Raw genomic sequence first — 24,475 nt, forward strand, 5'->3', positions numbered from 1 at the left:
GATATTGTATTTTTTTAAAAACTTGTTTATTTATTTATTTTTGGCTATGTTGGGTCTTTGTTGCTGCACACGGGCTTTCTCTAGTTGTGGCAAGCAGGGGCTACTCTTTGTTGTGGTGCATGGGCTTCTCATTGCGGTGGCTTCTCTTGTTGTGGAGCACAGGCTCTAGGCACGCAGCCTTCAGTAGTTGTGGCGCACGGGCTCAGTAGTTGTGGCTTGAGGGCTCTAGGTCGCAGGCTCAGTAGTTGTGGCACACGGGCTTAGTTGCTCCGTGGCATGTGGGATCTTCCTGGACCAGGGCTCAAACCCGGGTCCCCTGCATTGGCAGGCAGATTCTTAACCACTGTGCCACCAGGGAAGCCCCTCAAAGGCAGTCTTGAATTTTTTTTTTCCACACAAAAAAGAGGTGTGAATGAAGGGGAAACATGTCCCTACTCTGTTTTAGTATTTTGTTTGTTTGGTTTTTGTTTTAGCAACCACAGAGAGCACTGTGGCCTCCCCTCAGGTGATTGCTCTGTAAAGCCCCGAGTCCTTTTCCTTGTTCCAGTTGCTTAAAACAAGACAACAGGCCCCAAATGGAGTCACTTATGCTAACCACACATCACCAAACCGGGACTTAATATTTAACTTAGTTATAGTTTCAGCTGTCCCTGAAATGGAATCTTAAACCAGTCAACCAGGAATTACTTGTTCAGCACTAGTGAGGTAATCTGTTCGTTAGAGCCCTGCCATCCCCTAAAGGAAAGTGTCCTTACCACAGCCAATCCACTTTTTGCTAGTATAACTTCCTTGCCCCCATTCCCTCCTATAAAAGTTTTTCATTTTGTACAGCTCATTGGAACGCCTTTCTATCTGCTACATGGGATGCTGCCTGCTCCATGAATTGTTGAATAAAGCCAACAAGATCTTCAAAGTTTACTCAGTTGAATATTGTTTTCTAACACTACTCACTGCAGGGTGAGATGCTCAAGTCACCAGCACAGACCACTTATCCCAATGGCTCTAGGACTTAGTTTCCTGGGTATCTCAAAACTGGGAAAAGGGCACAGGATAACAGATACAAATCTGTCCCTGGAAAGAAGATATCTATTTATCCTATAATAAATTAATAAAATAGTCTTCTGATTTAAAAATGGTTCCTGGGAATTCCCTGGTGGTCCAGTGGCTAGCCCTCTGTACTCTCACTGCTGAGGACCTGGGTTCAATCCCTGGTGGGGGAACTAAGAAAAAAAAAAATTCCTGAGAATTGCCCAGCACGGATATTCCCTGAAAAACTGATTAAATGCTTTTAAACATTTATTGAGTAAATGTCCTAGGTTTGGTGAGAGAAAAAAATAATAAAATAGGGTCCTTGCCTTAAAGGAGTCTGAAGCCTAGTTGGGGCAGCCCAACATATAAGTAAATAATTGTAAAAATATATATGAGAAAGGTCATAACCAATTTTTGAACAAAGTGATAACAGCATTTGGACATGATAACTTGAGGTTTTAGGGATGAATGGGAAAAATCGCTACCAAGCCAGAGGAAGTATCAGGAGGAGGAGAAAATTGTGTGTCACAGCTTTGAACAGCCAAGTTATTTGGGCAGAAAGATCAGTTTCTCTCCTTGAAAAATTGATGACCAGACTTTGTATACAGGGTACTTCAAGGTACCACAGTCTGGTACACCCAGTGAGCGCTTCCCATCAGGGTACCATAGTGAATGCTTGTCTAGGAAGCAGGTTCGAAAATTCAACTGAGGTGTTTGTAGAAAATTATCAGATATCTCCAGGGCTTCAAGAAACATTTAAGATAGAACTCAAGTACGGCTTCAGCCAAGCGCTTTTCTCAAACACTTAAAAGTGTTACCTTTTGCTAATTGTGTTACTCAACCTGCTTACAATAATTTATACGGCTCGGATCTTTCCAGGTGTGTGCGGGGATAGGTGGGGCGAGGAATGGAACCAATAATGGCGGGCAAGATAGAGGCCAAGAGGGAGACGTCAGATCGCAACCTCCAATTTCTTTTTATTTATTTTTGGCTGCGTTGGGTCTTTGCTGCTGCCTGGGCTTTCTCTAGTTGCCATGATCAGGGGCTACTCTTCCTTGCGGTGTGCGGACTTCTCATTGCAGTGGCTTCTCTTGTTGCCCAGCCCCGGCTCTAGGCGCGCGGGCTTCAGTAATAGTGGCATAAGGTCTAAGTAGTTGTGGCTCACAGGCTCTAGAACACAGGCTCAGTAGTTGTGGCTCACGGACTTAGTTCCTCGGACCAGGGCTCAAACCCGTGTCCCCTGCGCTGGCAGGCAGATTCTTAACCACTGCACCACCAGGTAAGTCCCAACCTCCGATTTCTTTTGCGTTTCAGTTTTTCTTCAGGTGATCACCGACCTGAACGGTTCCAGTACCTACTCTGATCTTAACCTTCCTCTTGCCTTTCTCTCTTTCTCTCTCTCAACCAGTTCTCCCGGATTCCTGGGTCTCCTGGCTTAGCAGCTGACCACTTCCCTTGTAGGTCCGCCCTTTCCTAGCCCCATCCCCAATTTCAGCCCTTGCCCAGGAGCCCTCTCTGCCTCCGCAGTAGCCGAGAGCTAGGCCAGGCCGTGTGGGGAGGCCGCATGCCCAGGGGGCGGGGTCTGGCCTTGGCCGCGGGTGGAGGGGCGGGCTCGGCTGGGCGAGGCGGCGCAGGCGCTCTGTGCCGCCGTACCGAACCGCAGCTATGGAACAGGCGCCTCGCGGCCCCGAGCGGCGTTTGCAGCCTGCGCCCCTAGAGCCGCTGGGCCTCCCTGACGCTGGGCTGGAGTCTGTGGTCGGTGAGGAAGCGGAGGGGGCCCGGGACGAGGGCCCCGGGGACGGCACGGTGAGGAGAAGTGGCGGCAGAGGTCGCCCGGCCTGTGTCGGGGCCTAGCGGGCAAGGCTGAGCTGGTCTAGCCTGGCCGGGGCCGGTGGGCTCGGCCGAGAGGCCCCGCGGTGACTAGGAAGCGGGGTGGAAAGGCCGGGCCACAGGTGCAGAGGGGGGAGGCTCAGTGGGAAAAGGGGGTTCTGAGTAGGGGGCGAGCGCCAGGCGCTGCAGGACCACGGGAAGGGTGGAGGGGGCGCGGCGAAGGGAGCGGAGGGCTTTCTGTGGGTGCGGCTCGGTGGGCGTGGAGATGGGGCCCGGGAAGTGCCAGGCTGGCGTAGGTGCGGTTTTCAGTGCCTGGGAACCCGGGAGTTGGAACCTGAAGAGGAACGCTGATGTTTCTGGCATCTTGTAAGGGGTTGTGTGGAGAAGGCTTAACGGAGGCACCGTGGGCAGTGGCAGCGGTGTTTGAGAAGGAAGAGAATGGGGGACTTGCAGAACAAGCCTGGGGCAGTAAGGGTGGTTGGCTTGGTGTCACCATCAGGAGGAGATGGAGCAAAGTGTTAGAGTCATGAAAAAGTACAAGTGAAAAAGATTTTTTAAAAAACTCCTTATTTGACTGTGATTTCTTCATTTGGGGTCGGTGCTGTATCTCCCAATGGAGACGTGTCATGGATATCCCATGTATCGGCTTTGCGAAGCTCCTTTGGTAATTAGTGATTTCCATTTGCTTGAGGAAAGGAGAAAATGCATCATTTTGTATTTGTAATTGCTTTCATTCCGAAGTGTTTTCGTGCATAATGCAAGATGGGTAGACCAGGTTGAACTGAAGCGATTCAGAAACTCAGTGGAGTGTTTCTCATCAGACCACCCTAATCAGAGTGTGTATTGCTCATCCATTTTGCTTCTTTTTTTCTGAAACAGGTGTTAGTGCCAATGCAAAACTACCCGTCCTTATGGTCAATGGATAAAGAAAAGTTAAAGTTGTTTGCTGACTGAAGCTAGAAAGACTTAACTAGCTAGGAACATCAACATAGGAGTTGAACGTTTTGCCTCCTTGGGGGAAATGTCGAGATATATAGGATAGCATGAAGACTTTTGTGGGTGAATTTTAAGATTTTCATTTAATTTCTTCCCAAATTCTAGAATTATTTGTGGAGAGGTCAGTATCTCATATGGAATGTGAGAGAAGTGTGTGTATTCTGTAGTGCATAAACTTGGCTCTTAAATGATTTGCTTTTTTAATGAAGGTTCCCATCTGTGGCTTAGTTTTTCTGTTCTCTTAAAAAGAAAGGGAGGGAGGGAGGCAGGAAGGAAAGAAGGAAGGAAGGAAGGAAGGAAGGAAGGAACTTTTATATACCATTAATGCAGAGAAGGGTCTCACAAAATAATTACAGTTCCTTTGAAGCCTCCATATATTCTCCTGGGTTACATCCACTCCCTCCACCACGGAAGTAATCTATATTCTGAATTTTGTATTAACAATTCTCTAGCTTTTTAAAAATAATCTTATGGTAAGTGTCCCTAAACAATATGTTGTTTAGTTTTACGTGATTTTGAAATTTACATAAGTGGACTAGTTTTACTATGACTTCCTTTCTTTGCTCTATAATGTTTTGAGGATTCATTGAAAATGTAGTTCATTTATACTCATGGCTCTATAGTATGCCATTTTATAGATATTCTACAGTTGAGTTCTCTTTTCTTCTGTTTACAGACACTGGCGTTGTTGCAAGATTCTTGCTATTTCTAAAAGTTACTACTACCATGAACTTCTTCCTGCATATTCTTGGCACAAATGTCTCATATAAACTTAACAGTGGGATTGCTGGATTATAGGGTGGTAGCATAGGATATAGGGTAGTAGGTAGTGCCAAATTGTTTTTTAGAGTGAATATACCAATTTGTATTCCCATTGATAGTGCCTCATGCTCTCTGTCCTTATCAACACTTAATATTTTCAGACTTTAAATTATTTGCCAATCTTGTGGATATGTGTTAAAGCAATTTTAGATTGTTTCAAAAGGTAAGAGTCATATCTTTTGTTAGCTACATCATGAGTTTAATTTTGATTATGACAGTGAACATTTTGGTAATTTTTTTGTGAAAGCCTTTGGATACTTAATTAACTAATATGAAGTTGCAACTATAGTATAAAATCCATTTATGTTTATTTATAAGTGATTATAAATATCTTATTTAAAAAACCCTATGTGTTCAGTTTAAGATATTTGAAAACCCAAATATGCCATCATACAGCAAAAGTTGTAGTTACACAGTATTACCTGACTCTTCAGTAAATATGTGTTGCAGGAGACCATTTGTTATTGCCCAAACTTAAGAGTTTCCTCAAACAACTCTGTAATTTAGTAATTTATAGAGATATAAGCCATTTGGACAAATATTTCAGAATCACCAGGAGTTTAAAAACACACATTCACATGTACTGTGTACGTTGTCCCCTCCTGCTAAAAGATTCCCCAGTCTCCTCTTTAGGTCTGCTCATTTTCCCTCTTCGTATCCCCTCTTCCACTCCAGTCCATCCCCAGTTGAGAAGTATTGCGGTAACCACAGCCAGGCTGCTACTGTTACTGGTAGATAGGAATGTGGTCTGGGCAGACATGTGTTACATTTGTTGTTTGTGCTAGGCACAGTAAGCCTCTACTTTTCATTTAATTTTCAAAATTACCCCCAAAAGACATATAAAGATGAGGAAGCAGAGGCTCAGAGAGAAGTGATTTGGCCAAAGTCACAAGCTAGTTAGTGACATGGCTGGGATTTGAGCCCAGGTCTGCCTGGCGTTGATATCAGTGCTTTGTTCATTAAGGCATGCAGCTTCATTCCAAAAAAAAAAAAAAAAGGTAAAAATAATCTTATAAATTTTAAAATACTGTACTTAAAATTTTTTCCTTTAGTTAAGATTAAGTGGTTATGAAGAAGAAAAAAGGTCTAAACGATGTGTTGATTTATCAATCAGTTTTTCACCACAAAGATACCTATGCAGATAGTGGGCAGAGATGGCAAAAAGCCTCATCAGCATTATTTTTGACTGCACATTTTGGATGGAGAGGAAATTGTACCAGTTGCCCTACACCTAGGGGTAATGAAAACAAGCACTGTCAAAGGGTTGCAAATCTTTTCTGGTTTTAAACGTCACTAATTAATATTCTTTAAATTCTGTTGTAAACTCTTTGTCTGTATTCTCTTATTTTTCTTTCTGTGAGTCTTCATCCTCTTCCTTTCCACTGTCTAATTAGAAATCTCCTTTCTTTTCATACTTTTTCCTTACAAGGAAGAGTATATTTTTTTAAGTATTGTCAGTTTTATTTAAAGTAGTTTAGAATATGAAAAATGAGAGATGAATTCAGTCTCCAAGAGAGTAGTAATTAGTCCTGGCAGAAGAGAGAGGAAATAGCAAGGGAATGGATGTAAAAATACTTTTTTAGGCTGGAAGAGTCCATTGAGTTGGCAGTTAACAGTATTTGCTCAGAGAAGAACCACTGCCTGAGGGATTCATAATGATTTTTGTAGGGAGAGGGGTCTAGGCCTAGGAGTGCTGGTTGTGGCTAAGACTGCTTGAGCAACCGATGCTTGAAAATGCCTATACACAATTAGCACCTTTACAGATTGGCAGCAGAGAGCTGAGTGGAGGGAGGCCAGAACTGTGGGGAAGATTTGAGTCATTTGTGGGTGAAGATAGCATGAAAAAGGAAAAGAAAATGTATAGGCATAGTTACAGAATTTATCAGTTTAGTAGCAGATAATTAAGTCATTCTCAAGAATGTTTTCCTCATTTTCTACCTCAGCAGCTCTCAGATTTTTTTTGAAAGCGACTCACTGTACAAAGTACATTTTTACATCATAGTATACATATACTTGTGTACATAAGCGTTGTTTCAGGAAACAATACTTAACCATTTCTTCACGTAGTGCCCTCTTAGATTTCTCTCTTCTTTTTCTTTTTAAAATTAATTTATTAGTAGTATTATTATTTTTGGCTGCATTGGGTCTTCGTTGCTGTGCGTGGGCTTTCTCGAGTTGCAGCGAGCAGGGGTTACTATTCATTGCAGTTCAGTGGCTTCTCTTGTTGCAGAGCATGGGCTCTAGGCACGCGGGCATCCGTAGTTGTGGCACGCGGGCTCAGTAGTTGTGGCTTGCGGGCTCTAGAACGCAGGCTCAGTAGTTGTGGCACAGGGGCTTAGTTGCTCCGCGGCATGTGGGATCTTCCCAGACCAGGGCTCAAACCCGTGTCCCTTGCATTGGCAGGAGGATTCTCAACCGCTGCACCACGAGGGAAGTCCCTTCAGTTTGGGTTTGCCTGATGTTTTCTCATGATTAAATTCAGGTTATGCTTCTTTGGCAGAAATTGCCACTAAAGTGATGCTGTGTTCCTTTAATTGCTTCTTACCAGTTTGCACACGATTAGGTTTGCTCACTTTTTTTTTTTTTTTTTTTTTTTGCTGTACGTGGGCCTCTCACTGTCGTGGCCTCTCCTGTCGCGGAGCACAGGCTCCAGACGTGCAGGCTTAGCGTGCATGGCTCACGGGCCCAGCCGCTCTGCGGCATGTGAGATCCTCCTGGACCGGGGCATGAACCTGTGTCCCCTGCATCAGCAGGCAGACTCTCAACCACTGCGCCACCAGGGAAGCCCGGTTTGGTCACTTTTTCTGCCAGTCTTCTCCAATATAAAGTTACTCTTTTTCCCTTTGTAATTAATTTTTTGTGGACATAATTTTTTTCTTCTACTTTTGTTGAGATATAATTGGCATACAGCACTATATATGTTTAAGGCATACAGCATAATGATTTGACTTGCAGTCTTCATGAAATGAGCATCCATCAGCTCATATAGATAGAAAATTTAATAAATAGAAAAGAATTTTTTTTTCCTTGTGATGAGAACTCATAGGATTTACTCTCTTAATGACACTAATAGGTGCTTCTCTGGTGGTGCGGTGGTTAAGGATCTGCCTGCCAATGCAAGGGACGTGGGTTTGAGCCCTGGTCTGGGAAGACCCCACATGCCGCAGAGCAACTAAGCCTGTGAGCCACGACTGCTGAGCCCACCCACCGCAACTACTGAAGCCCATGCACTCTAGGGGCATGCGTGCTGCAACTACGGAAGCCTGTGCATTTAGAGGCTGCGCTCCACAACAAGATAAGCCCCTGCTTGCAGCAACTGGAGAAAGCCCACGTGCAGCAAGGAAGACCCAACACAGCCAAAAAAAAAAAAACACAACACAACCCTTATAAATAACATACAGCAGTGTTAATTTATCATGTTGTACATTCCATCCATAGTACTTATTTATCTTATAACTGGAAGTTTGTACCTTTTGACTGCTTTCATCCACTTCTTTTTTCCCCCATACCTCGCCTCTGGTACCACAAATCTGATCTCTTTTTGTGGGGACATACTTTGAAACTATGAAAATATCTTGTTCCTCATCAAAATTTCTGTTTATTTGTCTGTTTCATTATGGACTCATGGATTTTATTTTACTTTTTAAACTTTATTAAGGTATAATTTATATACTGTAAAATTCAGTCATTATAAGTATATAAATTCCGTAATTTTTAGTAAATTTGCAGAGTTGCACAACCATCACTGCAACCTAGTTTTAGAGCATTTCTGTCATTCCCCCGTATTCCTTCTTCCCACCCTTAGCCCTAGGCAACCACTGTCTGCTTTCTTTATAAATTTGTCTTTTGGATATTTCATATAAATGGAATCATATACTCTGTTGTCTTTTGAGTCTGCCTTATAATGTTTTTGAGGTTCATCCATATTATAGCATGTATTAGTCATTTCTTTTTGTTACTGAATAATAGTCAATTGTATAGATATATCACATTTTGTGTATTCATCATTTGATGGAAGTGGGGTTATTTTCAGTTTTTAGCTATTATGAATATTACTGCTATGATGAATATTTATTCCTGTGCAAGTCTTTGTGGGGATATATGTTTACAGTTCTCTTGAGTTAGACTTGTAGGAGCGTAATTGCTGGGTTATATGGTAAGTTTATGTTTACTTTTTAAGAAACTGACACTGTTTTCCAAAGTGACTGTACCATTTAACATTACCACCAGCAATTATGAGGCTCACATTCCTCCACATCCTTGCCAGCACTTGGCATTGTCTATCTTTCTGATTATGGCCATTCTAGTGGGTGTGAAGTGGTTTTAATTTGCATTTTTCTAATGACTCATGGTGTTGAGCATCTTTTCATGTGCTTATTGCCACTTGTACATCTTCTCTGGTGAAATTCTATTCATATCTTTTGCTTATTTTAAAATTGGGTGGTTTTCCTTTTTACTGAGTTGTATATACATGTTTTTCAGGTATTCTGGATAGAAGTTTTTTCTTTTTTTAATCAGATAATGAGATTTGCAGATTTTTTTCCCCCTAGGCTGTGGCTTTTTTCTTTTTCTTAATGGTGCTTTACAAGAGCAAAAATTTTTAATTTTGACAAAGTCCAGTATATCAATTTTTTTTCTTTTATGGGTTGTGGTTTTGGTATTGTATCTAAGAACTCTTTGCTTATCCCAAGATCATGATGATTTTCTCCTTTGTTTTCCTCTAGAAATTTCAGTTTTAGCTTTTTTTTGGCCATGCCAAGTGGCTTGCAGGATCTTAGTTCCCCGACTAGGGATTGAACCCAGGCCCTCGACAGCGAAAGTGCAGAGTCCTAACCACTGGACCACCAGGGAATTCCCCTGTTTTAGCTTTTATATCTGAGAATGTAAGCCATTTTGAGTTAATTTCTGTGTACCGTGTGAGTAAAGGGTCTACTGTTTTGGGGGGTTTTTTTTGCCTGTGACTATTCAGTTGTCCCTGCACTGTATGTTGAAAAGATTCTCCATTCACTGTTGACTTGCCTTGGTGTGTTTATTAAAATCAGTTGATCTTAAATGTAAGGGTTTATTTCTGGATTCTCAGTTCTGTTCCATTGATCCATTGATCTCTATGTCTGTACTGCCAATACCCCACTGTCTTGATTAGTTTAGCTTTTTTTTTTTTTTTTTTTTTTTTGTGGTATGCAAGCGTCTCACTGTTGTGGCCTCTCCCGTTGTGGAGCATAGGCTCCGGACATGCAGGCTCAGCGGCCATGGCTCACAGGCCCAGCCACTCTGCGGCATGTGGGATCCTCCCGGACCGGGGCATGAACCCGTGTCCCGGATTCTCAACCACTGCACCACCAGGGAAGCCCCTAGTTTAGCTTTTTAATAAACTTTGAATAGTGTAGGTCCTGCAACTTGTTATTTTTCAAAATTGTTTTGGCTATTCTAGGTCCTTTGTATTTCCTTATAAGTTTTAGGAGCAGAGTATCAGTTTCTACAAAAAAATATCCTGCTGGGATAAAGTATTTTTAAAGGAACAATATGTTAGTATGTTTTATAACATTTCAAGCTTGTCCTGTATGCGTGATGCTTCTTTATCATTTGGACTTTATTATTGTGAAATCTAGGACAAATCTGGTCCTTATTCTTTTATAGTGGTCTTGTTTTTTATTTTTTTGCCTTAATCTTCTTAGGATTTTTTTTTTAACATCTTTATTGGAGTATAATTGCTTTACAATGTTGTGTTAGTTTCTGCTGTATAACAGAGTAAATCATCTATATGTATACGTAGATCCCCATATCCCCTCCCTCTTACATCTCCCTCCCACCCTCCCTATCCCACCCCTCTAGGTGGTCACAAAGCACCAAGCTGATCTCCCTGTCCTATGCGGCTGCTTCCCACTAGCTAGCTATTTTACATTTGGTAGTGTATATATGTCCATGCCACTCTCTCACTTCGTCCCAGCTTACCCATCCCCCTCCCCATGTCCTCAAGTCCATTCTCTACGTCTGTGTCTTTATTCCTGTCCTGCCCCTAGGTTTTTAAGAACCATGGTTTTTTTTTTTTTTTTTTTTTTTTGTGGTATGCGGGCCTCTCACTGCTGTGGCCTCTCCCGTTGCGGGGCACAGGCTCCGGACGCGCAGGCTCAGCGGCCATGGCTCACGGGCCCAGCCGCTCCGCGGCATGTGGGATCCTCCCGGACCGGGGCACGAACCCGTATCCCCTGCATCGGCAGGCGGACTCTCAACCACTGCGCCACCAGGGAAGCCCCAGAACCATGGTTTTTTTTTAGAGTTCATATATATGTGTTAGCATATGGTATTTGTTTTTCTCTTTTTGACTTACTTCACTCTGTATGACAGACTCTAGGTTCAGCCACCTCACTACAAATAACTCAGTTTCGTTTCTTTTTATGGCTGAGTAATATTCCATTGTATATGTGTGCCACATCTTCTTTATCCATTCATCTGTCGATGGACACTTAGATTGCGTCCATGTCCTGGCTATTGTAAATAGAGCTGCAATGAACATTCTGGTACATGACTCTTTTTGAATTATGGTTTTCTCAGGGTATATGCCCAATACTAGGATTGCTGGGCCGTGTGGTAGTTCTATTTCTAGTTTTTTAAAGAAGCTCCATACTGTTCTCCATAGTGGCTGTATCAATTTACATTCCCACCAACAGTGCAAGAGGGTTCCCTTTTCTCCATACCCTCTCCATCATTTATTGTTTGTAGATTTTTTGATGATGGCCATTCTGACCAGTGTGAGGTGATACCTCACTGTAGTTTTGATTTTGCATTTCTCCAATGGTTAGTGATGTTGAGCATCCTTTCATGTGTTTGTTGGCAATTTGTATATCTTCTTTGGAGAAATATCTGTTTAGGTCTTCTGCCCATTTTTGGATTGGGTTGTTTGTTTTTTTGATATTGAGCTGCATGAGCTGCTTGTAAATTTTGGAGATTAATCTTTTGTCAGTTGCTTTGTTTGCAAATATTTTCTCCCATTGTGAGTGTTGTCTTTTGGTCTTGTTTATGGTTTTCGTTGCTGTACAAAAGCTTTTAAGTTTCATTAGGTCCCATTTGTCTATTTTTGTTTTTATTTCCATTTCTCTAGGAGGTGGGTCAAAAAGGATCTTGCTGTGATTTATGTCGGAGTGTTCTGCCTATGTTTTCCTCTAAGAGTTTTATAGTGTCTGGCCTTATATTTAGGTCTTTAATCCATTTTGAGTTTATTTTTGTGTATGGTGTTAGGGAGTGTTCTTATTTCATTCTTTTACATGTAGCTGTTCAGTTTTCCCAGCACCACTTACTGAAGAGACTGTCTTTTCTCCATTGTATATTCTTGCCTACTTTATGAAAAATAAGGTGACCATATGTGCATGGGTTTATCTCTGGGCTTTCTATCTTGTTCCATTGATCTACATTTCTGTTTTCCTGCCAGTACCGTACTGTCTTGATTACTGTACCTTTGTAGTATAGTCAGGAGTCTGGGAGCCTGATTCCTCCAGGTCCATTTTTCGTTCTCAAGATTGCTTTGGCTATTTGGGGTCTTTTGTGTTTCCATACAAATTGTGAAATTTTTTGATTCTAGTTCTGTGAAAAATGCCATTGGTAGTTTGATAGGGATTGCATTGAATCAGTAGATTGCTTTGGGGTAGTATAGTCATTTTCACAGTGTTGATTCTTCCAATCCAAGAACATGGTAGATCTCTCCATCTGTTCGTATCATCTTTAATTTCTTTCATCAGTGTCTTATCGTTTTCTGCATATAGGTCTTTTGTCTCCTTAGGTAGTTTTATTCCTAGATATTTTATTCTTTTTGTTGCAGTGATAAGTAGGAATGTTCCCTTAATTTCTCTTTCAGATTTTTCATCATTAGTGTATAGGAATGCAAGAGATTTCTGTGCATTAATTTTGTATCCTGCTTCTTTACCAAATTCATTGATTAGCTCTAGTAGTTTTCTCGTAGCATCTTTAGGATTCTCTATGTATAGTATCATGTCATCTGTAAACAGTGACAGCTTTACTTCTTCTTTTCCAATTTGGATTCCTTTTATTTCTTTTTCTTCTCTGTTTGCTGTGGCTAAAACTTCCAAAACTATGTTGAATAAGAGTGGTGAGAGTGGACAACCTTGTCTTGTTCCTGATCTTAGAGGAAATGCTTTCAGTTTTTCACCGTTGAGAACGATGTTTGCTGTGTGTTTGTCATATATGGCCTTTATTATGTTGAGGGAGGTTCCCTCTCTGCCTACTTTCTGGAGGATTTTTATCATAAGTAGGTATTGAATTTTGTTGAAAGCTTTTTCTGCATCTGTTGAAATGATCTAGGTTTTTTTCTTTATGCTGAAGATATTTAACTTTCTAAATCATTGTACATGGACCACATGCCTTTCAGCTTGGAGCTGTAGAAAAAATTTTTTCAATCCAGAAAGGATTTTTGTTGGTTTCCTTTTAAATTATACAGATTATTATCTCTGTTGTGTTTCTTCTGATTTCTTCTTCAAGAACTTCTATTATTTAAGCATTGGTTCTTAGTTTTCCTTTTTTTAAAATCATCTTTCATCATTTTCACTTTTGGGGGGTCTTTTTTTCATTACCATTCTGGGAGAGCTTACCATCTTACTGTTTTGATTTTTTTGCAGTGTCAGTTTTACAGCCTAGAATTCTATTTTATTTTTTGCTATTTATTTTTCTTTCTTTGCATTCTTTCTTTTCTGAGTTAGCTCCATGCTCATCTCCATCTGCCTGTTTTTGGTTTTTTGTCCTGTTTTCTTTCCATTTTATCTTTTCCCCATAATTTGTAGTATAACAATGAATGTGATATATTTTCTTTCTTGTGTGATTTAAATAAGATTAACTAAATGAATGCTATAGATACACCAACTCCTTTCATCTACAGTCCTGAAAGTTGTTATATTAAGGTTGTCATTTGTCTTCATTTTGTCTTTAATCCTAAAAAACGCCACAGATGAACATTAGCTACTAGATGGTGAGAATTCCTCAGGCAAGCAGTGAACCACTGAACTCAGGCACCTTGTCTCAGTTATCGTCCCATTCCTTTTTTTTTTTTTGCAGTCCGTAGGCCTCTCACTGTTGTGGCCTCTCCTGTTGCAGAGCACAGGCTCCAGACATGCAGGCTCAGTGGCCATGCCTCACGGGCCCAGCCACTCAGCAGCATGTGGGACCTTCCCAGACCGGGGCATGAACCCGTGTCCCCTGCATCAGCAGGCGGACTCTCAACCACTGTGCCACCAGGGAAGCCCAATCTTCCCATTCTTAATGACTGTCATTGTACTGATAGATACTCAGTAGATATTCAGTTATTGAATTAATAGTTTCTTATTGTTCCTTATATCACTCTTACCTGTTTTATGCTTGCTTGTACTGTTTCACTGTTTGCAACATTTTTAAAACTTAAAGTAGATTATATTCATTTTTACTCACTGAACTGGAAGTAAAGAATTTCATCAGCCTTTTAAATATGTCCATCTTCTATATTTATTTGGTCTTGTTAGGTAGAAAGTAGTGATTCACATATCAAGCATCTACATTTGGGATGTTATTCCTTTGAATATAAGTGTAGGATGTGAGTGTAGCATCACTCTTTAGTGATGTTCTTTAATGAGAAGTCCACTTTTAATACATCTAAAATGTCACGTCTCACTAGCACACATTTTAAATCAATTATACTCCAATTTAAAAAAAAATAAATAATATATTATGTCTCTCTTTAAAACACACTCCTGGTCCTGTCTTCCAGTCATCAAGTTTATCCATTTCTCAATATTATGTATGTGTCCTTTTAACAATTATGGTATTAGTTGTGTTATTCTTGGCATTGTTTGTACTTTAGTATAACAGGATAAGCAATTTTATATCAGCTACCAAACCCTGCTGGTATTTATTATTATTATATTTTTTGGCGGTACACGGGCCTCTCACTGTTGTGGTCTCCCATTGCGGAGCATAGGCTCCGGACACGCAGGCTCACCGGCCATGACTCACGGGCCCAGCCGCTCTGCAGCATGTGTGATCTTCCCAGACCAGGGCACGAATCCGTGTCCCCTGCATCGGCAGGTGGACTCTCAACCACTGCACCACCGGGGAAGCCCTGCTGCTGGTATTTTTGTATGCCAGTCTTTAGTTTTTATGATAGTTGATTTTATTCTTTTATTTTTTCCTCTGTGTAATTGGATGGCATAATGGGTAAATTTATGACTCACATGCATTATATTTTTGGCTGGGAAATAATTTGCTTTATCAGTTATGTGCTTCCAGAATTCAGAGAATTTTTCGCTGGAGTACGTGATGGTAAATCAGTGCTTGGCTGTGGGCCCAAATTTTTTTATATGTATAATCTCAACCAGTGAGGGCTTTATAACCCTGATATTGAGTGGTTTGTGCTTATGTAATTTTTTGAGCTTTCTTTTAATTGAATGATTTTCTCCTATCTTATTTTCTCTTTTAGTACATAAACATAAAACTTATATTTTATAAAAGTGTCTTGATTGACAGCAGAGTGGTTTTTGTTTTTGTTTTGTTTTGGGTTGGCTCTTACTTCTCTGTCCTTTATCTTCTTTTAGCATTTTTACCTCCTCCATTTTTCTTTAACATTTTTGGTGGTACTTCCTAAGTGTGTCATCTTTATTCATCGCTGATTTAATTTTGTGTACTGTCACGTAGCTTATTTTCTCTTCATAGTACACAGGTTTAATTTTCTGTGTAAAGTATCATCATGGGTTTTACTGCATGCATCTTTTTCTTTAAACTTTTGGTGTATCCATCGTTTTACTTATATCTCTTCTTCACAGACTAACCCCAGTTATAATATAGTACAGAGTTTTTAATTAAAACCCACTGAACTTTAAAAGTGAGCAAGGGAGAAAAAAACCAAAGCATAGCAGTTATCACATGGTCTCACTGTATCTTTCTTGTTTAAACTTAGAGTTACTTTGGATATATTCAAGACCCTTCTTCAGTGGCACACTTCCTACAGAAAGAGCCTATGAACCACCTGTGATGTCTTTGTTATTTTCTTCGGTGCTTTGATACAGACCTGGGGATGATCTAGCAGAAAAGAAAGAAGTCTCCTGTTCTTAAAACCTGCTGTCTCAGATAAACAAGGTCCTACTCTGTATAGCACAGGGAACTATATTCATTATTCTCTAATAAACCATAGTGGAAAAGAATATGAAAAAGAATATATATATAACTAAATCACTTTGCTGTACACCAGAAACTAAAACAAGTTTGTAAATCAACTATACTTCAATAAAAAAATGAATAAATAAATAAAAACAATATTTTTTTAAAAAATAGGGGGGCTTCCCTGGTGGCGCAGTGGTTGAGAATCCGCCTGCCAATGCAGGGGACACGGGTTTGTGCTCCGGTCCGGGAAGATCCAACATGCCGCGGAGCAGCTAGGCCCGTGAGCCATGGCCACTGAGCCTGTGCGTCCGTAGCCTGTGCTTCGCAACGGGAGAGGCCACAACAGTGAGAGGCCTGCGTACTGCAAAAAAAAAAAAAAGGAAAACCTGCTGTCTCACAGTGGAGCTTGTTAATCACTGCCAAGAAGTTTAGGCAGGGACTTCCCTCGTGGTGCAGTGGTTAAGAATCCACCTGCCTGGGCTTCCCTGGTGGCGCAGTGGTTGAGAATCCGCCTGCCGATGCAGGGGACACGGGTTCGTGCCCCGGTCCGGGAAGATCCCACGTGCCGCGGAGCGGCTGGGCCCGTGAGCCGTGGCCCCTGGGTCTACGTGTCCGGAGCCTGTGCTCCGCAACGGGAGAGGCCACGACAGTGAGAGGCCCGCGTATCACAAAAAAAAAAAAAAAAAAAAAAAAAAAAAAAAGAATCCACCTGCCAATGCAGGGGACATGGGTTCAAGCCCTGGTCCAGGAAGCTCCCACATGCCATGGAGCAACTAAGCCTGTGCACCGCAACTACTGAGCCTGCGCTCTAGAGTCTGCGAGCCACAACTACTGAGCCTGTATGCCACAACTGCTGAAGCCTGCACACGTAGAGCCCATGCTCCGCAACAAAGAGAAGCCACCTCAGTGAGAAGCCCGGGCACCACAACAAAGAGTAGCCCCTGCTTGCTGCAACTAGAGAAAGCCCGCACACAGCAATGAAGACCCAATACAGCCAAAAATAAATTAAAAAAAAAAAGTTTAGGCAAATTTATGATTAAATATGTGATGACTCCTGCTGCTTTTTTTTTTAACCTGCCTGCTAAAAATCTCACATTTTGCCATATATGTAGTATTTTATACTTGAGATAGAGATTTGACTTTGGTAAAATAAAAAGACATCAAGGACTTCCATGGTGGTCCAGTGGTAAAGAGTCTGCCTTCCAGTGCAGGGGACGCGGGGCAACTAAGCCTGTGTGCCACAACTGCTGAGCTTGCGTGCCTCAACTTAGCCCACATGCTGCAAACTACAGAGCCCACGTGCTCTGGAGCCCACATGACAACAAGAAAGAGAAAACCTGCTCGCCAAAACTAGAGAGAAGCCTGTGCATCACAAGGAAGAGCCCGTGCATCACAAGGAAGAGCCCGTGCAGTGCAAGGAAGGGCCCGCATGCCACAATGAGCACCTCAACAAAAGATCCCACATGCCTCAATGAAGACCCGACGCAGCCAAATAAATAAATAAATATTTTAAAAAAGAAGATTAGATATCAGTATTGAGCATCATTTGTCTTTGTATATAGTGTTTTTAGATTTTTTCATGTGTATTTCTATATAGGTTTATTCTTGGTTACTGTGTGAAATGTTTACATTTTATTTTAATTTTTTTCTCTTATAATCTTGCCTACATTTTAATAATTAATATGGCACTTGTTAAAATAACTTCTGGAAAAGTTTAATGTGCTACAGTATGCTGATAAAAAGAAGCGTGGCATTTGCTGATATCATTTAGCAACCCCTAGCAACGTAAGAGATATAAAAAAGTAGCCTGAAATATGTACTAATAATGGATTTTATTAAAATAGGGTGTTTTCAATATAATTTTAAAGGTTTTTTGTTGTTCTTCCACTTCCATTGTTTTTATTCAGATGACGGAAAATAATTTTTGGTTGAAGAAGATAGAAATTAGTGTTTCAGAAGCAGAAAAGCGAACTGGGAGGAATGCCATGAACATGCAAGAAACATATACTGCTTACCTCATTGAAACAAGGTGAGTGATGAGAATTAGGCCTAGGTTTAGATAGAAAAAGCTTTGGTAGCTATTGATGCAAATTCTGTTGTATAATGGAATTGTTTACAGGTCATTGTCTTTTTAGGGATTTTTGCTGTTGTTTTACTTTTTAACAGGTTAACAGGTGTGTCTTTTACTCTGGTACTCTTAATAGCTAAGTTCTAATGTACTTGTTTTGGAGGGTGAGGGAAGGTTATTGGAATACTTTTGGGATCTGGAATGTTACTTGACACATGCTTTAGTGGAATTCTTGGTGTTAGATACAACCCTTTTGTGATTTGGGGAAAAGATACCAGGTTCTCAGGGGTGTATGAAGTATGGAGTGGACTTAAGTAAGTGGAAATGGTTAACAAAGAAGTCTAGGAGGAGAGAATACAGTCTAAGTCAGTTTAGGAGAGTTGGGAGTTACAGAGAAATTAAAATCCCCCCTTTGCCCCTGCCACCTGTGCGGGGCCTTAGTTCCCTGACCAGGGATGGAACCCATGCCCTCTGCAGTGGAAGCATGGAGTCCTAACCACTGGACTCCCAGGGAATTTCCCATTTTTAATCTTTTTTTTTTTTTTTTCTGGCGAGAAATTAAAGTCAGTTAGAAATTGATTGAGACTGGAGCTTTAGACCTTGGGGTAAAATTGGAAAGATAAAATAAATCATGGTGTAATCGAAAAAAAAAAAGGAAGAAGATAAAGTAGCTCATGGTGTAATCACAACTCACCAGAGGGCTTCCCTGGTGGCGCAGTGGTTGAGAAACCGCCTGCCGATGCAGGGGACATGGGTTCGTGGTTCGTGCCCCAGTCCGGGAGGATCCCACATGCCGCGGGGCGGCTGGGCCCATGAGCCATGGCCACTGAGCCTGCGTGTCCGGAGCCTGTGCTCCGCAACATGAGAGGCCACAACAGTGAGAGGCCCGCGTACCGCAAAAAAAAAAAAAAAAAAAAAAAAAAACAACTCACCAGAAAAGTCTTACCTCATAAGGAAAAAATTAAAGGAATTAGATTGTTTTGTCTAGAGCAAAGCAAGGAAAGACTCAATTTATTTTGCCAATTGTAAACAGTTTATGTAAAGACTGTACTGACAAGGTCTTTTCTCTCTGTGGACTGAGCAGAAATACTTTCAATTAAAACAAGTAGAGGGGGGACTTCCCTGGTGGCTCAGTGAATCCACCTGCCAGTGCAGGGGACATGGGTTCGAGCCCTGGTCCGGGAAGATCCCACATGCCGTGGAGCAGCTAGGCCCATGTGCCACAACTACTGAGCCTGTGCTCTAGAGCCTGCGAGCCACAACTACTGAGCCTGTGTGCCACAACTACTGAAGCGCACACGCCTGGAGCCCGTGCTCTACAACAAAGAGAAGCCACCACAATGAGAAGCCTGTGCACTGCAACGAAGAGTAGCCCCCACTCGCTGCAACTACAGAAAGCCTGTGTGCAGCAATGAAGACCCAATGCAGCCAAAAATAAATAACTAAATAAATCTAAATAAATAAATATTTTTTAAAAACAAGCAGAGGGACTTCCCTGGCAGTCCAGTGGTTAAGACTCCGTGCTTCCGGTACAGGGGGCATGGGTTCGAACCCTGGTCGGAGAACTAAGATCCTGCATGCTGTGTGGCACGGCAGAAAAAATAAATAAATAAACAAACAAATAAATAAATAAATAAAACAAGTAGATATGAGAGAACTTTCTGATAGCTTCTAAAATAAAATAATAGAACTACCAGACCTAGTTGATAAAGTATTACAACCATGTTTTAATGTGAATACATGAAAAGTTTTTTGTAGTCATTTTCATTGGCTTTACCACACCGTCACCAAACTAGCCTTAGGGCTAAACCTTGTGCCGTTTTCAGGGTTTTCTCCAGGTCTGTGGTTCTACCCAGAATGAAAGTTAAAATGATGGTGAAGGTTATTTAGTCTACAAATAATTCTGAAAATCCTTTCTTTAAGTATAGTCGTCCTTCTTACACACACACATACATACACACACAACAAGCAAAGAAAACAAAATAAGAAAAGAAGAAAAGAATCTTCCAAAAAGAAGAGAAAATTTGTGTACGATAGGAATTTTGGGAAAAGAGCTAAGGTGAGTCTTTTAAAAAACAGGTTGTTTGGGGGCATGCATATATACATATATGTATCAGAGAGATTTTTTAAGATAATTTAAAAAATTATGGTCCCATGAGAGAGGTGTTTTTTTCTTTTTTTTAAAGTTAGCCACTTAAAAAAAAAAAATCATACTTCAGGGGACTTCCCTGGTGGTCTAGTGGCTAACACTCTGAGGTCCCAATGCAGAGGGCCCAGGTTTGATCCCTGGTCAGAGACCTAGATCCCACAGTCATGCTGCAACTAAGAGTTCGCATGCCACAACTAAAGATTCTGCATGACGCTACTAAGACCCAGTGCAGCCTAAATAAATAAATAAATAAATAAATCAGACTTTAGAAATTCATGCCTCTCGCTTTCTAAGTAAATTCTTAAATTTAAAACTGAAAAGGATATTTTTATTTTATTCTATTTTTTATTTATTTGGTTGCCCCCGGTCTCTTAGTTGCTGCAGGCAGGCTCCTTCGTTGCGGGAAGCAGGCTCCTTAGTTGCAGCTCGTGGGCTCCTTAGTTGTGGCTCACTGAAAAAGGACATTTTTAGTGTGTGCCTATTTCTTCACCCAATTGAACAATGAAATTAGCTGTTGATTAGTTTTACTGCTGGAAGAGACTCTTGATTTGAATAATCTGGAATGATTTATAGTTTACTCTTGACTGAAATGAAGAGAGTATCATAATTTGAAACTTGGAGTTAGAAGTGACCATACACGAGTAATATAGCTAGACTCTGGATAAATATTTAAGTGGATCATCAGTAAATGTGTGGTGCACGAAAGGATTATTGAGTTGACTTTTGCAGTTGTATTTCATTTATTTTAAAACAGTGATTCTCAAACTTTAAAATGTGTAGGAATTACTTGGAAATTTTGTTAAGCTGCAGAGTTTTGGGTGGGGTCCAGGAATTGACACATTTTAAGCAAAATTACAGGTGTTTTTGAAGCAGATGGACCATGGACTATAGTTTTATCAAGTGTAAAGGCTTTACATTTTAAGATAGTTAAATTTATCTGTCTTTTTTCTTTTACGATTTGTGTTTTCCCTCTCTTAAATTCTTGCCTACCCCACATCATATACATATCCACTTTGAGAAATACTGCTTTTGGATAGATTATTTTGAAAGTACTGTATCCCTAAGGCTAACTTTCCTTCAACAACCACAGAACCCTGGAATTTATTAATTTAATCATGTAGGATTCTTGCTGTAATTCACTATTATTCAGATAGTCTTGGACAATATGAGTATCATTGAGACTTGATATTGACTAAATGTTGAACTTTAACATATAGCTTATCTACCTACTCTTTGGACACAAGTAGAAAGTCCATTTAGCAATTGCCTATAGTGTTACAGTTTAATAGGCTAAGAATGAATAAGGCTAAAGTCATTGATTTTAATTTCTCCAGAGGATTTTATGCTTTCCTGTTTGTAGAGTATGAACCCTTTTAAAATAAAGTATACTGTACATAGTAATAGGTAAGAATGCCTCGTTGTCTTGGGAGGCTATATGATATCTTTACTTAATTTCTCTAGATTGTAAAACAGGGCTGATGATCCTATCTACTTTATTGTGAGGGTTAAATTAAATGTTGCATGTAAAACCAATTATGTGCTATTAAGTATTTGTTAAATGATTGGATAAATGGGGTAGTTTAGTGGTCCAAAGAAAATCTTCTGTATGCTTTTAGGTGGTTTTCAGTTGTTAGACCCTGCCTTTCGTGGCCTTTAAAACAAAACAAAACAAAATCAACTTGTAAAAGATCTTCTAACAGCCTTTAGGTATACTGCTTATAGGCTATATTTATCTACTTAGCAAGATGTGAGTTCTGTTGATCATGATTTTAAATAATTTGAAACTTGATATTAACCCAAGATATTTTTTCAGCTGAAGTTAAAAATCTGAATTAGAATAGTATTAGTCATAGCTAATGGTTAGGTCAACTCTTTAAAATGAATTATGATTTAATAATCCTATATCTTTGACATGGGAGCCATTTGTACATTTTGAATTTCATATTATGCTTCCTCTTCTGTTTCCTTTCTATTATGTTTCCTTTTCTAATATATAATGCAATGAATAAATTTAGTGGGAAACTTAATATAAATTTTTTTTATTATAATAATAAATTATTTTATTTATTTGTTATTAAAATGCTTGTGTTGAGCATGACACAGTGTATATATCTTCTCAAGACTTTACTTTATTCTAAGACTGATTTAGCCTCTGTGCCTTTATGCCATAACGTACAGATGCACACTTTGGTTATATGTGTGTTTCTTGGAAGACCTGTAAGTTATTTTCAAGCAAACAATTAGAAAATGGGAAGGTTCTGATAATGTTTAGAAGACTAATGTTTTTTAACAGTGATTATGCTAGCAGAAATTGCAAATAGTCAAAATAATTTCAAATATTCTTTATATGATTTTACCCAACTTGAACTTTTATGTGGATGAGACATGGCATTGCCTGAAGCTCTTTATGTTAAAGATAAGACTAGAATTGAAGTTTTACATCCCTTCTCCCCACTGTTTCAGAGTTAATTGACATTTTGCTTTTGTGGATTTTTTTCTGATACTTGGATGCATCTGATTCATTTATAATGTTGAATCAAGGGTTTTTTTGGTGTCATTGTCTTTGGCATGAATGTTATTCCCTCATCGTGGCAGGATTTGTTCTTTCATTGTGGCAGTGAAAAATACTTTTTCTTTAATGAAACACTGGCTAAGCCAGACTTACTATATTGGAAAGCCAGCTGTTATATATTAACCGAATTATTTTATATTGAGGCTTTTAGAATGTTCCTAATATGACTATTTCTCTTGAGTTCAAATAGGTTTTCTATAACAGAAGAAAGTGGTTAGGAGTGAAGGCTTGGGAATCAGATGGATCTGAGTGCTCTACCCACAGATCTTTGTGATTGTAGGAAGAGCATATACTGTGCAGCTGCTTTCTCATCTGTGAAATGGGGACAGTAATCCCTGCTTCACCAGGTTTGTTGTAGGGATTAAATAATACATGAAAAATTCTCTACTCAGTGTCTGGTTCATAAGTATGAAGTAAATGGAGTTATCAGTTTTAAAGGAGGTAGTGTGCATGCATTTGTATTTTTAAAAAACACTAGAAATCTTATTCTGTCTTTTTCAGGTCAGTTGAACATATTGATGGTCAGAGTGTCCTAACAGACTCACTATGGAGGCGGTATAGTGAATTTGAGTTGTTGAGAAACTACCTTTTAGTTTACTATCCACATATTGTTGTGCCACCTTTACCAGAAAAAAGGGTAAGAAGAAGTGAAATGGCAGTATAGTTCAGAAGTATTTAGCATTGAGACTATTCTTCATGGTTGTTTTGTTTATCTAGGCAGAATTTGTTTGGCATAAACTCTCTGCTGACAACATGGACCCGGATTTTGTGGAAAGACGTCGAATTGGTTTAGAAAACTTCCTCTTGAGAGTTGCTTCACATCCCATCCTTTGTAGAGACAAAATCTTCTATTTGTTTTTAACACAGGTATTTTTCTTTTATTTAGTCTTTAAAAAAAATTCATTTGACTTGGGATTTTTTAAATTTTAAATTGTGGAATGCTTATTCTTAAGGATCCTTTTGGAGCATCCTTTTGGAGGATCCTTTATATGCATTTCATGGTTTGTTCTGTTTTGAATTTCCAAAGTAAATTACATCATTCTTTTGGCTAACATTTTTATACTTAAAGATACTAAAGATGGTACTTTTTGGTATCACTTAAATGGTATCAGAGTTAGCCTTTAGTTTTTTGAAGCCCAGGTCTATAAAATCTTGGGTCCATCTCTGGTAATCTTTTGGAATCTGGATTGTATGTTTAATTTTGCAGTGAAAGGAATTCTTTTTTAACCTTTCTCTCCCATCTCCCCTGAAAGAAGAACAGAACGATGGGTATTTAATTTGGAATATTCCTTATGGGCTATTTTGTGATGATATTTAAAGTTAACTTTAATTTTTAGGAAGGTAACTGGAAAGAGACTGTGAATGAAACCGGATTTCAGCTGAAGGTAAGGATAATTGTATGAAATAATTTGTTATGTTCCTTTACAGTTCCCAGCACAGTGCCATGCACTTAATGGGTACTTGCTGTTTATTGAATGAGCAAATGTTGGAAATTGGCTTTGCATCTAATATCATTGGTAAAGTTTTTAAAGAAACAATGCAGTTTATTTTTGAAGGGTGTAATTTTTGTTAATAGTGAGACTATAATGGGCATATTTATGAGTGTAATTCTATTGGGAAAGAAGATTTTGAAGCAGTAGTTTAGATACAGGCTATAGATAATTCCCACAGTTTAGTCATGTTATACATTGTATATTTTTTTCTTTCTTCTGTCCTTATCACTGCCACTATCAATGGTGCCCCCATAATTGCTCACTCTATTAAATAGGAAAGACACTTCTGAAGAATTGATCTTGGGTTTTCCAATCTTAGCAGACTAGAGGATGAACCATCAGTCACGCTTCTTCTGTCTACTGGGACATGGCCAGTTTTGAGT

At 39.8% G+C, this 24,475-nt stretch overlaps 1 protein-coding gene across 2 annotated transcripts in view; it reads left to right on the forward strand.

The window, feature by feature from the left end:
- The first annotated feature begins 2,560 nt into the window (after positions 1-2,560).
- Positions 2,561-24,475, forward strand: part of SNX4 (sorting nexin 4) — a 68,353-nt gene continuing 46,438 nt past the window's right edge. The window contains exons 1-6 of one of the 2 annotated variants that reach the window (XM_067034399.1): positions 2,679-2,835; positions 15,608-15,786; positions 17,718-17,839; positions 23,101-23,236; positions 23,317-23,466; positions 23,937-23,984. In XM_067034399.1, the coding sequence (XP_066890500.1) occupies positions 17,718-17,839; positions 23,101-23,236; positions 23,317-23,466; positions 23,937-23,984 (456 nt within the window). In that variant the 5' untranslated portion in view covers positions 2,679-2,835; positions 15,608-15,786. Of the gene's footprint in view, positions 2,836-15,607; positions 15,787-17,717; positions 17,840-23,100; positions 23,237-23,316; positions 23,467-23,936; positions 23,985-24,475 lie in introns of both variants that reach the window. The other variant, XM_059064405.2, reaches the window with a different exon arrangement.

The sequence above is a fragment of the Kogia breviceps genome, chromosome 5 (genome assembly GCF_026419965.1).
Source record: "Kogia breviceps isolate mKogBre1 chromosome 5, mKogBre1 haplotype 1, whole genome shotgun sequence".
In the NCBI taxonomy this organism is placed as follows: domain Eukaryota; kingdom Metazoa; phylum Chordata; class Mammalia; order Artiodactyla; family Physeteridae; genus Kogia; species Kogia breviceps.